This window comes from Bubalus kerabau, chromosome 11, assembly GCF_029407905.1.
Source record: "Bubalus kerabau isolate K-KA32 ecotype Philippines breed swamp buffalo chromosome 11, PCC_UOA_SB_1v2, whole genome shotgun sequence".
Classification (NCBI taxonomy): Eukaryota; Metazoa; Chordata; class Mammalia; order Artiodactyla; family Bovidae; genus Bubalus; species Bubalus kerabau.
Genome location: NC_073634.1, coordinates 108,173,739 through 108,187,320, shown reverse-complemented (window position 1 = coordinate 108,187,320; position 13,582 = coordinate 108,173,739). Strand labels below are relative to the sequence as shown.

General features: G+C 60.4%; 1 protein-coding gene across 3 annotated transcripts in view; it reads right to left on the bottom strand.

Moving 5' to 3' along the window:
• COL5A1 (collagen type V alpha 1 chain) overlaps positions 1–13,582 on the bottom strand; it is a 147,794-nt gene that overhangs the window by 24,560 nt on the left and 109,652 nt on the right. For all 3 annotated transcript variants that reach the window (XM_055541604.1, XM_055541605.1, XM_055541606.1), the window contains exons 40-53: positions 12,490–12,579; positions 12,345–12,398; positions 10,981–11,088; positions 8,458–8,565; positions 7,455–7,508; positions 6,181–6,234; positions 5,977–6,084; positions 4,886–4,939; positions 4,682–4,789; positions 3,383–3,436; positions 2,189–2,296; positions 1,566–1,619; positions 1,236–1,289; positions 402–455 (exon numbers count right to left, since the gene is read on the bottom strand). In XM_055541604.1, coding sequence (XP_055397579.1) covers positions 402–455; positions 1,236–1,289; positions 1,566–1,619; positions 2,189–2,296; positions 3,383–3,436; positions 4,682–4,789; positions 4,886–4,939; positions 5,977–6,084; positions 6,181–6,234; positions 7,455–7,508; positions 8,458–8,565; positions 10,981–11,088; positions 12,345–12,398; positions 12,490–12,579 — 1,062 coding nt within the window. The remainder of the gene's footprint in view (positions 1–401; positions 456–1,235; positions 1,290–1,565; positions 1,620–2,188; positions 2,297–3,382; positions 3,437–4,681; positions 4,790–4,885; positions 4,940–5,976; positions 6,085–6,180; positions 6,235–7,454; positions 7,509–8,457; positions 8,566–10,980; positions 11,089–12,344; positions 12,399–12,489; positions 12,580–13,582) is intronic.

Here is a 13,582-nt window from a genome sequence, read left to right as displayed (position 1 = left end):
CTGGGGGGCGGGCACTCCGGTGGCCTCCCCTCTCGCACACTCAGAGCGGCCGCGGTCATCGCAGCCTCAGCAACAGATGGTTCCGTTTGCTGGATGATTCATTTTGCTTGCTCTGACTTTTCCAAAGGTCTGACCCGGGGGAAAGGGGCTTTTTCAGCTTCGTGGGTGTGTTTTTTCTCCCACGACAGCCATAAGTGAAGGTCTGCTCAGTCAGCTCATCCTGAAAGGAGCGGCGCATTGACCCGGCGGCTCTGAGATCGGATACCGTGGCAGCGCTGAGCGGGCTGTGAGCTTCAAAGAGAAGCCGGTTCCTCCTCCCAGGGGCTACCCAGGGCCCCAGGGTCCGTGCAGGGTCGGGGAGGGGCAGGTTTCGTGCAGGGACGCCCGGCAGCTTCACGTACCCTTTTTCCTGGAGGCCCAGATGGGCCTGGCTCACCCGTAGGGCCTGGTGATCCCTGGGGTGGAAGAAAGCAGAGCATTTAAGTCAAGGATGTTAGCTGAGACCTGGCGGGGCTGGGTGGGTCTGAGGCTAAGAACACACAGAGCTTTCACTCCGACCTCGGCCAGCCCCAAAGCTGCCCCTCTCGTCTTCTGCAGAATCGGCCTTGAGTGGGGGTGGTCCCGGACTGCCCTGCCCTGCCCTCGGGCTGCACTGGTGTGGGGGCCCATCCCACCTGCGGCTCTGCTGCATCTGGGGAGGGTTCCCAGCAAGCCGGCCGGCACCCCTTCTGCAGAGGTGGACCCTGGGTCACAGGCCAGGAAGGGGTAGGAGGACAGACATCTCTTCGGGGCCCTAAGCCGGTGTCCCGAGCTCGAAACAACGTTTCGGAAACCCGATGAGAGGCACGTCCAGTGTGAGCTCAGCTCGAGGCTCACGTGGGAAGAGCCTTTTAAGGAGCACGTCCAACCCTACCCGGCAGAAACAGGGATCCTGACGATGCTGGGTGGGCTTCTGAGGGGGTGTCGCGGACACCGGGCTTCCTGTGCAGAGCCGCCGTCAGGCCTGGGGGTGCATTTCCCCTTCTGGGAGGAGGGTCCCCAGCTCGCAAGGGTCCTCTGAGGACCCTTGGCTGGGTCACTACTCTAAGGCAACTGGGTGAAATGAACAGAGCAAGTTGCAAGGCCTGACACCTCCCTGCACAGCTGCGTCACCTGACGCCTCCCTGCGCAGCTGTGTTGCCTGACGCCTCCCTGCGCAGCCGCGTCGGGGCCCCAGAGGTCCCAGGTGGACTCACCGTTTGCCCGGGTTCACCATCGTCTCCTTTGTCGCCAGGGGGACCGTCTTGACCCTGTGGGACCAAAAGCAGTTTCCTTCTGTGCCCTGGGCACACCCGAGTTCAGGCACCAGGATCCACTGGTCCCCGGTCCCGACCCCAAAACCCACCCAGGGGTGCCCACCCAGGGCGCTCGGAGGGGAAACGCCTTTCCCCGCGTGCTTGTCAGAACGGGGTTGAGCACCATGCCCCGAGCAGAGGCAGAACAGAAACAGACAGAAGGGAAAAGACAGGCCTGGAGGCGGGTCATGGGCTGTGGGAACCCCCAGCTTGGCACTCTCGGGCACCTACCGCGGGGCCGGGTTCTCCAGGGGGACCAGGATCTCCGGGAAAACCGACGGGGCCCTGAAACAGAGTGAGAGAAGCGTCAGCCACCCTCCCAGAGCGCGCTGGACTCACAGGGCTGTGTCCACACAGCCGGCCCATGCCTCCCACCAGCCTGGCACCTCGGGGCTCCCCAGAGCAGAGGGCGCCCCCCAGAGCATCATTCCTCGTGTGGCGGGCCAGGCGGGGCTGCTGCTCGCCTTCCAGAGGCCTCAGAGGGCAGCCTCCTGCCCACACGTCTGCTCCTGGGGCCGTGGCTGACCCTGATCCTGAACCCTGAACTGTAGGACTCGATGCTCTGCAGACCCTCCTGACGCAAAGCAAGGCAGACCTCGGAGGGGTGGGGCAGGGTGGAGGGCGTGGCGGGGCGGGGGGCGCATAGAGCCCATTCTGTCCAGAAAGCTGCCGGGTCCATGCACGTGGCCTCCGAACTGTGCCCCTTCCCGGTCCGTCTCTCCTCCTTCCTCCTCCACTGTTCCAGTTCAGGACCCGGGGGTCACCCCACACCCACGGGGTCAGGCAGCTTCCATGCCCCCCAGGCCCAGGAGTGAGAGGACACTGCTGAGAGCCCAGCGTTCCCCGGTACTCACGGGGCTGCCTTTGGGACCGTCGTCTCCGGGAGGGCCCTTGGGCCCCGGGGGTCCGGCGGCACCGGAGGGGCCCGACTCGCCTTTCTCCCCCCTTTCGCCTTTGGGTCCCTGTGGGGAGAGGCGGGGAGTGTGTTCCCAGAGCCAGCCTGCAGCCCGCCTTGCGCTGGCACCACATGGAGTGGAAGCACCCTGACCGAGGCCAGGCCACAGGCCCCTGGGGGGTCAGCTGTCTCCAGAGCCCCCACCCCCGGCAAGTCCCCACGAGTCCAGCCCCACGGGCACCGCTAGGGGTCTCGGGACCCCACTGGTGTCCTGGGGCCTCTGAGGCTGAGGCTCGGCTTGTAGGTCAGAAGGGCAGGGCTGCGTCCTGACGAGACAGCAGGTGGCATGGACCCCAGGGGCCACAGGGACCCAGGCCACCCCCTGCACTGGGGCCCTCAGGTGGAGGGAGCCTAGCACACTTCCGGCCACCAGCCACCCCCTGGGCCAGAGAGCAGCCCCCGGCAGGCCTCGAGAGACCACGCATCTGACCTGCGAAGGAATGTCCCAGCTCTGGGCTCACAGGTGACAAGAGTGAGCCCCATGCTTGTGGAAGCCCGTGACGGAGCCCGGAACACCACGGGCGGAGGGGCGGCTCACGCCCAACTGTCCTGGGCGTTCATCACTAACATCAACGTGCGTGCACACACTCACACACATGCACACTCACACACACATGCTCACACACACATGTACACATGCACTCACACACATGCACTCACACACACGCACACTCACACACACAGGCACTCACACATACACATGCACGCTCACACACACATATACACACACACAGGCACTCTCACACACATGTACACATGCACGCTCACACACTCACACACATGCACTCACACACACACACATGCACGCTCACACACACTCACACGCACACTCACACACAGGCACTCTCTCTCACACACACATGCATGCTCACACACACACATACACACTCACACACACACACACAGGCACTCTGTGTCACACACACACTCACTCCCCACCACACTCCCTCTTTTTTCCAGCAGTCCCGTGATGGAGGCACAAAGGAGACCCGACTCCCATTTCATGGATGCGAACGCTGAAGTAGAGTGGGACCCTCCCCCCCGGCAGCTGTCCACGCCACGCCCCACCCGTCCCCAGAGCCCGCTCACTCACTGGGGGACCCCCTTCGCCGGGAAGGCCAGGCTCTCCCGCTTCGCCGGGTTCACCCTAAGGAGGAAACGCGAAGCGATTACAGCGGTGACGAGAGCAGAGGTCCAGCCCAGGCGTCCATCAAACCGCCCCTGACACTGGGCTGGGGTGGGGTGCGGGCACGGGGTGAGACAGCGGTCACTGTCCTCTTGGGAGCGCCCAGGGCTGGAGGAGACACAGGTGAGGAGTCCAGGGACACAGGAGTGACAGTGACACGCACGAGCGTGCGACACACGTGGAGGGAGCGTGCGGCACACGTGGAGGGAGCGTGGGGTCAGGGACGGCCCTCCCCAGGAAGGGGTGCTCCCAGCCGTTCCCGAGGACGACCGGGAGAGGCCAGGTGCGGGAGGGGGGACAGCGGGTGAAGGCGGATGGAGAACAGCATGGCGCCCTGGGTCTGCCGGCTGGAGGGGCAGAGCTGGTGGGGGTGTCGCAGGCTGGGGGGATGCGCCCCGTGGCGGGCGGGGGGAGGACGCGGCCCCCCAGCAGAGGCTGCCCGCCGCCACGGGTGGGCTCAGCAGGCGTGCTTCCCTGCGACTCTCCTATCATAAAAAGCGAGCAGTGATGGGACACTGGTTCCAACTGGATGACCAGACTTCAGCAGAAAGTTCTGGGAGGTGTGCAATGAATGCAAGTGGAAGGGCACGTGTCCATCTCCTTTCTTTCATCCCCAGAAGCTGGGATCGGTGCTCTGAAATATGCAAACTCCTGGGCCCAGGTGGAGTCAGACTCTGGCACCGTCTTGCCCGCCACACCCCTGCGTGTAAGGCATGTACACGCATGTGTGCACGCACATACACCCGATGGGCTCAGGCGTCATCTCCAGGGCCTGCCACATGCACGCATGTAAGGCATGTACATGTGTGTGCATGCATGTACAACCAGTGTGCTCAGATATCTCCAGGGCCCAGACCCTGGCATGAACCAGATCAGATGACAAGGACCCGAAGCTGTGAGATGACAGGAGTTGAGGGAAATGGGAGCTGAGACAGGAACATCTACACACGTCAAGGACAGACAACCACGGCTGTTGGAGCCGATCTTGGAGCGGGGGCGGCGGCCTTTGCTGGGGGTCGCATTGTGTGAAATCCTGCACAGGCTGCCCTGGGTGGGGGTGGGGCTCCCAGGCCCACAGCAAGGTCTTCCAGGTTTCGAGATGCTTGTGGCAGAACAGCCTAGCAGTGCACCTGCGTGTCTCCACACGCACGCACACACACACGCACGCACGCTCACACACCAGGACAGTCACGGGGCGTGCATCACCTTCTCTCCCACGGCTCCAGGGTTGCCTATTCCGCCGGGGGGTCCTTGTGGCCCGTCTGCACCTGGAGCTCCGGAGGGTCCTCGGGGGCCAGGGGGACCTGGCGGGCCCTGGAGAAGGGGAGCCGTTGAGCCCAGAGCAAAGGCAGGCCTCCCCCAAAATGCCAGCTCCGCCACGGCCCGTGCCCCACGAGCGGCCCCACTCACCATCTGACCCACGTCGCCTGTCTCGCCCTTCTCTCCGGGAGGTCCCGGCAGACCCTGAGAACAGGAGGTCGTCAGACACTCGGCCGGTGGGCACGGCTCCAGCGCCCCCCCAACCTCTGCTGCCTCCCAGCTGAGCGCCCCAAAAGCCTCGGGGATGCGCATCTCAGCTACGCATGAGAATGGCTCCGAGATCTGGTCTCAGAACTAGCCCGAGAAGAGAATCGGAGAAGTGGGCAAGGATTTATGGACAAGGTGCTTATTGCGAGTGTCCCATAAAACAATAAAGCCTAATGAGCCACCAGCAGGGAGCTGCCGGAATCAATTATGTCAGCACCATATGCTGGGACACAAGGCAGTGACTAAGAGTCATGTTTTTGAAAATAAATAGAAGGTGACATGTTCAAAGAATATTTAATGGCATTTGACGTGACTTGTAACAACGGGAAGCGGGAAAGCCTGGTCCGAATGTTCTATACGTGCAGCATGACTCAGGTTTTGTGAAAACCAAACAGAAGGGTGCACACGCTTGTGCGTGCGTGCATGTGTGTGTGTGTGTGTGTTGCACACGGGCGTTTAGAAGGTGTGCATGCACATGCACTCAGAAGGCAGTCTGGTTTCCTTTTCTAATAATCTACAGTAGTTTCCAACATTCTACAATGAGCAGGAAAAAAAACGTCACGGGGTAAGAGAAGCGAAGCTAGGAGTGTCTAGATTTCTGTGAATTCATAGCTCTTCGGGTGTGTGGAGGAGGCCCTGTGGCTCTCCTTAGTAGCCCCATTTTTAAACTTTTTATTGGACCATAGATGCTTTGCAACGTCACGTTGGAGTTGACTGTACACAAAGCAAGTCAGCTCTGTGCACACAAACCCCTCTTGTTTTGACTTACTGCCCCTTTAGGTCATACAGAGCGTCGAGCAGGGTTCCCTGAGCTATGCACTAGGCTCTTGTTAGTTACCTGTCTTACACGGCGTGGATGGGGTACATACGTCAAGGAGGGAGGGAGCAGGAGGGGAGGGCAGAGGTGTGAGGGCTGGGGAGGCACAGCACAGACGCGGGGAATCGACCCAGCTCTGTGCCAACTCCGCTGTTACCTGCAGCCCCACGGGGCCCGGGGGCCCGGGGAAGCCTCTCGGACCCTCGTCACCTTTCTGTCCAAAGAGGCCCTGCTGGCCCCGAGGTCCTGGCTCGCCGTCGGCTCCCTGCGGGGAGACGGATGAGTGTGCTGAGGACCGGAAGTGGACCACAGCAGCTCGAGGGGTCGGCGACTCCAAGGGCTGTTAGCCGCGGATACTCACGGAGGGGCCTGGCTGTCCGATGGGGCCTTGAGGTCCTGTAGGCCCTGGTGGACCCTGTGGGGAAGAGACAAAGGTGGTGGCTCCTGAGTCTCCGCTGAGGCCACTTGGTGCGGGGGCTGGCGGCCCAGCTCACCCGGGCCCTGCCCACACGGGGCCCACCCGGCCAGGCTGCGGCTCCAGAAGCCAAGAGGCCCGGGGTCCAGCCCTGAGCGTGTGCGGTCAGGGGTGGCCAGAGGGCCCTGTGCACCACCTCAGCCCCATCGCACACTCGTGACACGGGCCGCAGAGACCCCGTTCAGAAACGAGACCTGAGGTCAGGGGACTCCCGCAGGGCTGAGCAAGGGCCTGACTCAGAAGGCCACGCCTGGAGCCCGATGCCACCCCCAGGGTGCCCCCAAGCACGTTCCACCGTCGGCCCAGGGAGCGTGGGGGAGAGGCCGCACTGTGCGGGGAGCCTGACCCGCCCCGGGCCGGCACTGGGAACACACAGGTCCCTGCCCGCCCGGGACACACACGCCGGCAAAGAAGCCCACGGTGCAGGCCTTCTTCCGTGGCCCCGGGAGGAGCTGCAGCCGCGTGACACGGCTTGTGCAGGAACACACGAGAACTTCTCAGCAGAATGTTTTTTAGGGAAGATTAAGAAGCGTTTGGTCAGGATGCTGCCGCTGCTGGAATGGCCCGCAGCCCTCAGCGCTGAGAGGCAGTGACTACGTCCGTGGGACCAAAATCCTCGAGGACAAACATGCTCCGTTTGCTTATTTCACAAAACCTGAGAGGGCTTCCTGTTCATCTGGTAATAAGGGATTCACTTGCAGGCGTGTGTCACTTACATACATACATGCCTAACACACACCTGTGCACGCACACACACATGTGCACAGGCACGCACACAAGATTTCAATGGGGGGGGGGGGAAGCCCATCACGCGGTTCCCATCGGTTACGGGTGTGAGTGCTGGTATCTCGTTGTTGCTGATGAGTCGCTCAGTCATGCCTCTCGGCAACCGCATGGACTGTAGCTCACCAGGCTCCTCCGTCCATGGGATTCTCCAGGCAAGACGACTAGAGTGGGTACCTGTTCCCTCCTCCAGGGGGTCTTCCTGACCCAGGGATCGAACCTGTGGCTCCTGCTGCACGTCCTGCATCGCAGGCGGACTCTACCACTGAGCCACCAGGGAAGCCCGGTTACCTTGTAAGGGTGGTTAATGTCGGTGGGGACAGTGCACCGAGCCGAGCACGTGGCTCTGAGCCGTGGCTGCGCCGGGGGCCCCTTACCTGTTCGCCTTTGTCTCCCTTGCTCCCCTTCTGTCCTGGCTCCCCAATCTCTCCCTGTGGGAAAATGGGAAAGACCCGTCAGACGGTCCAGTGGCCGCTTGCACGTTCTCTGCTCCCCGTAATTAATTTTTCTCAGAGAGTAAGAACCATCTCCTCTCCAGGGGGACCTCTAACTTTCCTAAGATGAAACATTTCCATATATTAATTTGATTTCCTCTTTAATAAGAGAGCTGGAAGAGATACGACCTTGATTTTACGCTTTGCAGGACTGTAGTAGATTTGAAAGTGTGGCAAAAAATCATAATGGAAATATTTACTTCGTCAAATCGGATGACAGGACAGTGTAATAAAGACAACTCAATTACTATGCCTCCAGAACTATTAAAACCCCTCAGTGCTTCTGCTATGCCGGGCCGTCTCCCACCCCGAGAGGCCAGGCATCAACACTGCAGAGGTGATAAAGTCGGAAATGTCACCGGAGAGTTCTCATAAATGGGAAGCTAAACCAGAGCTGAATTCCTCTGATTTCATTAAACGGAGAATACAACGCTACAGTAACAGCATCAGATTATAAAGCATATTCCTAACGGAGGGGGCCTTGATGATTCAAGCGGAGACATTTAAAAATAGATACTGAGTAAAACCTCATTAAACTTGGCTCCACAGGTTTGGAATCTGAAATGATTTAGAGTACTTCTCCTTGCTCTGGCTGCTACAGCAGATGTCTTTGATGACATCAAAACTACAGAAGAAAGCACTGTCTGAGTCCCCTCGAGCGTGTCAGAGATCTCATTCGTTACCGCTATTTGGGAGCTATTCCAAAATCATCCGCTAACGCAAGGAACACCGGATGCTCAGCACGGGTTCCCTGTCACCAGAGCCCCACAGTGCCTGCGTCCCTTGGTTTGAAAGGACCCCGCCCAGCTCCGACCTGCAGACGTGGGCCAAGCTGGGCCATGCAGGGGTCCAAGACAGGGTGGGGGCTTCTCCAAATTCCTCTTACCTTGTCTCCATCTTCTCCAGGGGGGCCCACAGGGCCAGCGGGACCAGGGAGCCCCACAGGGCCCTGGAGACCGTCTCGGCCAGCTGGGCCTTGTGGACCCTTCTCGCCCTAGAGAGGAGAGGGGATGACTGTTCAAAGGCAGCTCCATCGCGGGAGCATCCTGCCAGCAGCTCGTCTCCCGGCCAGAGCCCCACAGGTGGGAAGCGGGCGGTTCGTGGGGAGGGACCATCCCCCAGGTCCTCATGGATCTGCCAGGTGCGCCGGGGTGGCTCTGAGTCCAGTCCTGTATCACTGTTCCCCGTGCACCTCTGTGGTTAACCCTCACCCATCCTGGGAAGGGCTACTCTCTCCCAGATGGGGAACGGAGGCTCGTTCGTACAGTGGAGCTGGGATCCAAACCAGGTCAACCCGATTCCCGGGTCTATGTGTGCGATCGCCCAAGTCAGTGGCCAGGGCGTCTGAGCTCCGGCTCTGGGCAACTTGCTCACTCTCCCGATTTTCTACTAATACCACCCCCCATGCCCCCTGAGCAGGAGCACAAGTACCTGCACACACATGCACACACACGCATGCACACACGCACACACAGGCATGCGTGCACACACATGCACACACGTGCACACAGGTGTGCACGCACACGTATGTGCACACACGCACACATGTGCACACACACGCACACACACTCACACATACATAGGCACACATGCATGCACGCACACACATATACACATGCACACGCACACACACATGCACAGGCACACATATGCACACACACGTACACACACGTACATAGGCACACACATGCATGCGTGCACGCACACGCACACATGCACGCACACACATGAACACACATGCATGTGTATACACACGTGTGTGCACACACACCCCCATCTTCCTTTCCTCAGTTTTGCTTCACTTTCCTAATCGCCCCCTTGTTATCCCAAATGATCCTCACCGAGTTCTTGCTCTATTTCGCCAGCCATGTGCTACCCTGTGAGCGGCCGGCACTTTCTCACCCAAACCGGGATCCCCATCTCCCGACAGAACCAGGAATGGAAGCAGGAGGGGACGCGGACGGGAAAGCGAGCGGCCTCATGGTTGCTGGCGGGCCTCGCCGTGCCTGCCCCCTTCCTGCACCCCCTTCCCTGTCCTGCTGCACATTCATGCCCTGCTCCTCGCCTGAGATCCCCCGGAAAGGCTCTTCCTCAGTTAAGCCAGAACATGCCCAGGCATCCCATGGCTCGGGTGGAATCTTCCTGCCGACACGACACCTGACCTTTGCTCGGCCTTTTCTCCTCAGGCGGCTGTGCTGGGACCGTGACGAGAGTTTCACGGACGGTGCCACCCTGGGAGGCTTCTGCTCAAGCCCCAACTCTTTTGAAACAGCAAGCCCGAGCCATGTCCACCCAGCTCCGTGTGCTGTGTTTGGTCTACCCGCACCGAGCGCCCGGAAGAGGGGGGCACGGGCGGAGCCCAGGGGATCTGCGTCCTGCGGGCCTCGGGGGACGGGCCAGACGCCTCAGAACTGCCGATGGCACGCCAGACAGATCGGCCAGGCGCCCGTGTGTCCAGCGCGGTTCCCGTGTGGACTTCTCGCCGGGAAGGCAACCAAGGCCCTCTTTCTAACCCTGAGCCATGGGAAACCCATGAGGCAAACCACCCTCTCTAACAGAAGTCAATCCTCATAGGTGTCTTGACCCAATGGGATATCATCCAGGTAGCCCGTCCCCCTGGAACTCAGACCTCTGTGACATTCGCAATTTGGAGAGGAGCTCTGAGCTGGAGTCTGTCTCCATGGCTGAGTGAATGTGAGAGCAGGTGGGCGCTTGCACAGTCATGAGGCACACATCAAATGTGGCTGGGCTGAGGGTTCATCTGGCAGGAAGGGGCGTTCAGGGAGACACTGGGGGAGAGAGGGTCAGCTTCCCAGGGCACGTCTGACTAGATACGAAGGGTCTCTAACCCCCTTCATGGAAGCCGAGACTCCAGACCAGCCCCCACCTGAGCTCTCACAAAGCCTCCGGGCGGGGGCAGTCACACCTGGGTTCATCAGGTGTGAAGTGTCGGCTGTCAGGGGTCTGGGAAGAGGTTGCTTATCTTCCCATCAGGTCGCCTATCCCTTTTCTTTTCCACACCTGCCCCCAGACCAACACAGCAAGCGCCATCCCAAATATCCACCTTTCCCTTACACTGACCAGCCGTGGGCCCAGGCCGGGGTGGGGGCCCCATCCTGTTGGGGTCCCCAGAGCCTGGACTGGGCCCAAGGCCACGTTTGGACAGAGTCTCCACACGCCCCCACCCCCTGCCCTGGCCTGCATGTCCCAGGGCACAGACGCACAGGCCTGTGAGCACCCGTCCAGCTCAGACCACTCTGGGGAAGCATCTGGCCACCTGTGGACCTCAACCGTGACAGCCAGGCACACATTGCAAACTTCACCACCGACCCCCTCCCACAGACCCCAGGGAGACGCCCAGGGAGCACAGCACACAGCAGGGACCAAGCTCCTCTGGGGCAGTACTTACAGGAGCGCCTTTCTCTCCAGCTGGCCCAGGGGGCCCCTGGGGCCCGGGTCTCCCTGGAATTCCAATGGGCCCAGCGGCACCGGCTGGACCTCTCTCGCCTGGAGATCCCTGGGCAAGGCAAGAAAGTGGTTTATTTCAAAGGCTCTCCAACTGCGTGGGTACGACTTCCTGAAGCCCCACCCCACCATACCATACCACCATCTCCTCACTCTAGAGCCCGCCATAGCTCCCCAGGGCCCCGAGTGAGCACAGACTATTGGGTCTAGCATTTGAGGCTGTTTCTGAGCCCCTCCCATAACTCCAAGTCCCTGCAGAGCGTCTGAGGACACCTCTTCCTTAAGTCCTGACCTGGAGGGACCTCATCTAGGACCCTGGCATCTACCTGGCCCTGTGGGCTCCGCCTGCCCCCAGGGTGCTCACTGGCTGCCTGGCTCCTCCACGCTGTCCGCTCTATGGGGGAGGCTCTGGCCCCAGGCCAGGACTGACAGGTGGGCACCTGGACTAATTCTGGGGGTCAGCACTGAGGACCCTGGTTCCCCGGGAGGCATCCTGTTCCCAACCTTTATCAGAAGGAAAATGACTTTTCACCTCACTTCCCCCTGACTTCCCCATCATCATCGCTCTCAAACGGCCCCTAACTCAGGCGGAAGGGGATGTTGTTTCATGGTCCACCCTCAACCCAGCCAGGGGCCGGGGCGGCTCCTGAAGCCCCCACCTGAGCAGATGAGTGGGGGCTGTCGGATGGGCCCCGTTTTAAGGGGGAAGTGAAGCAGATGTCACTTTCCCATAAAGAGTCAGACAAGAGCTGGGGTCTGTGGGCACAGCCTCATGTGGCCACTGAGTCCCCCAGACCATAGCCCGGGGTCTCGAAGGTGTGAATCTTTAGGCCTCGTGTAGCTGAATCTCACGGTTGGGAGGGACCCACTTAAGGAAACAGCACAGCTCTGGGGGCCAGGCCTCCTGCCTGTGCTGGGTCACCTTTGCCCTGAGAGGCCTTGGGTGTGTGGATGGCCCGGCTCGAGGCCCTGGAGCTGCGTGTGCTCGTGTGAGCTGTGCCAGGCCTGGACCCGCGCTGAGCACCTCCACAGGCTCGGGGCCCCACTCAGGCCTCGTCCATACTCCCAGCCCTCCAAGTTCCCTCACACAGCACGTGCCTCCCTGGGCCTTCCTCACTGGCTGGCAGCTCGGGCACGCTGGCCACATCCATCCCGAGTCCACCTCCCCCACCACAGCCTTCCCAGGACCCCCGGGGAACCGTCAGAGCCGGTGTGCGTGCTCCCCAGCCCTCGGGACACCTGCTCTCCTGCAGAGCAGGCTTGGAGGGAGAGGGCTGGAGAGGCTTTGTGCTGGGCCAGTACACTCACCGCGGGGCCTGGCGGGCCAGGGGGGCCTTCACTGCCTTTCAGTCCAAGCGCCCCCTGCAAAGCAACGAGGTGTGAGAGGGGGCCGCAGGGAGAAGCCTCCCCAGGGTGGACATCCAACCCGTCCCCCGGCGGACCCCTCACTCACCACTGGACCAGGAAGTCCTCGGTCTCCAGGGAAGCCTCGCAGCCCGGGGGGACCGTCTTTCCCAGGAAGGCCAGCGGGGCCTGGGTCACCCTGGAATCAGGGCCACAGGTCAGTTTCAGGTGATGCCCACAGCCCAGGTGGACGGGGAGTGGGTGGGGCCTGGTCTTCTAGATCCACTCAGGAGCTGGGCTGGAGCGGGGCTTCCCGGGGCTCACAGCTTTAAAAGGAACCTCTGGGTCTTGACTCACTTCACTGGTTGACGGATCCGGGTGCTGGAGCATGGCCCAAGCTCACGCCTGGGAGCCTGCGTGGCCAGCTGGCCCCGCGTGTGGCGTGGGAACCGACTCTGTCTGGGACTCTAATCATGATCCGTGGAGTCCTGCTCCCCGCCACATCCTTCAGGGCCACAGCGGCCCGAGCGGGGGCTGAGGGCCTGTCCTTCCTGTGAACCCAGGGATCCTCATAAAACTGGCTCAGGTGAAGAACTCCGTGGCCAAAGCATTGGAAGCTTTGCCTGAAAAGGACTCGCCGCTCAAGATATTCGTCTTGAGGCTGAACCACGTTTTCTGAAAGGATTCTCTGTCTGACCATGTGTCTTACTTGAAATTCACTAAGGCTGTGACGTCTTCTAGGACTTTCTCTGGGGTCCCACATGGGAGGGTAGGGGCGTCCTTTCCAAACTCAGCCAGCTCTCTTTATGGCTGATGGCTGTCTCTACGTTATACACACACACGTATACACAAGCACATATGTATGTACTCCATCATGTATGCCTGCATACGTACATATGCATGTGTGACCTTTTCACTCTTTGATTACTGTTCAAGTTTACTTTGCTGTATGTGGTCACGCAAAGGGCTGGAGAACTTATCTCTCCCGATTCCCTCACTGAAAAGCTGAAAGAAGAGGGCCGTTCGTTTTTATGCAGAAACACAGAAGTTACGACCACCAGCTTGGGGCACCCAGTCTGGGGATGTGTTTTTTAATTATTTATTCTTTCACTGATGCTTTCAAGTTGTGGTGCTGGAGAAGACTCTTGAGAGTCTCTTGGACTCCAAGGAGATTAAACGAATCAATCCTAAAGGAAATCAAC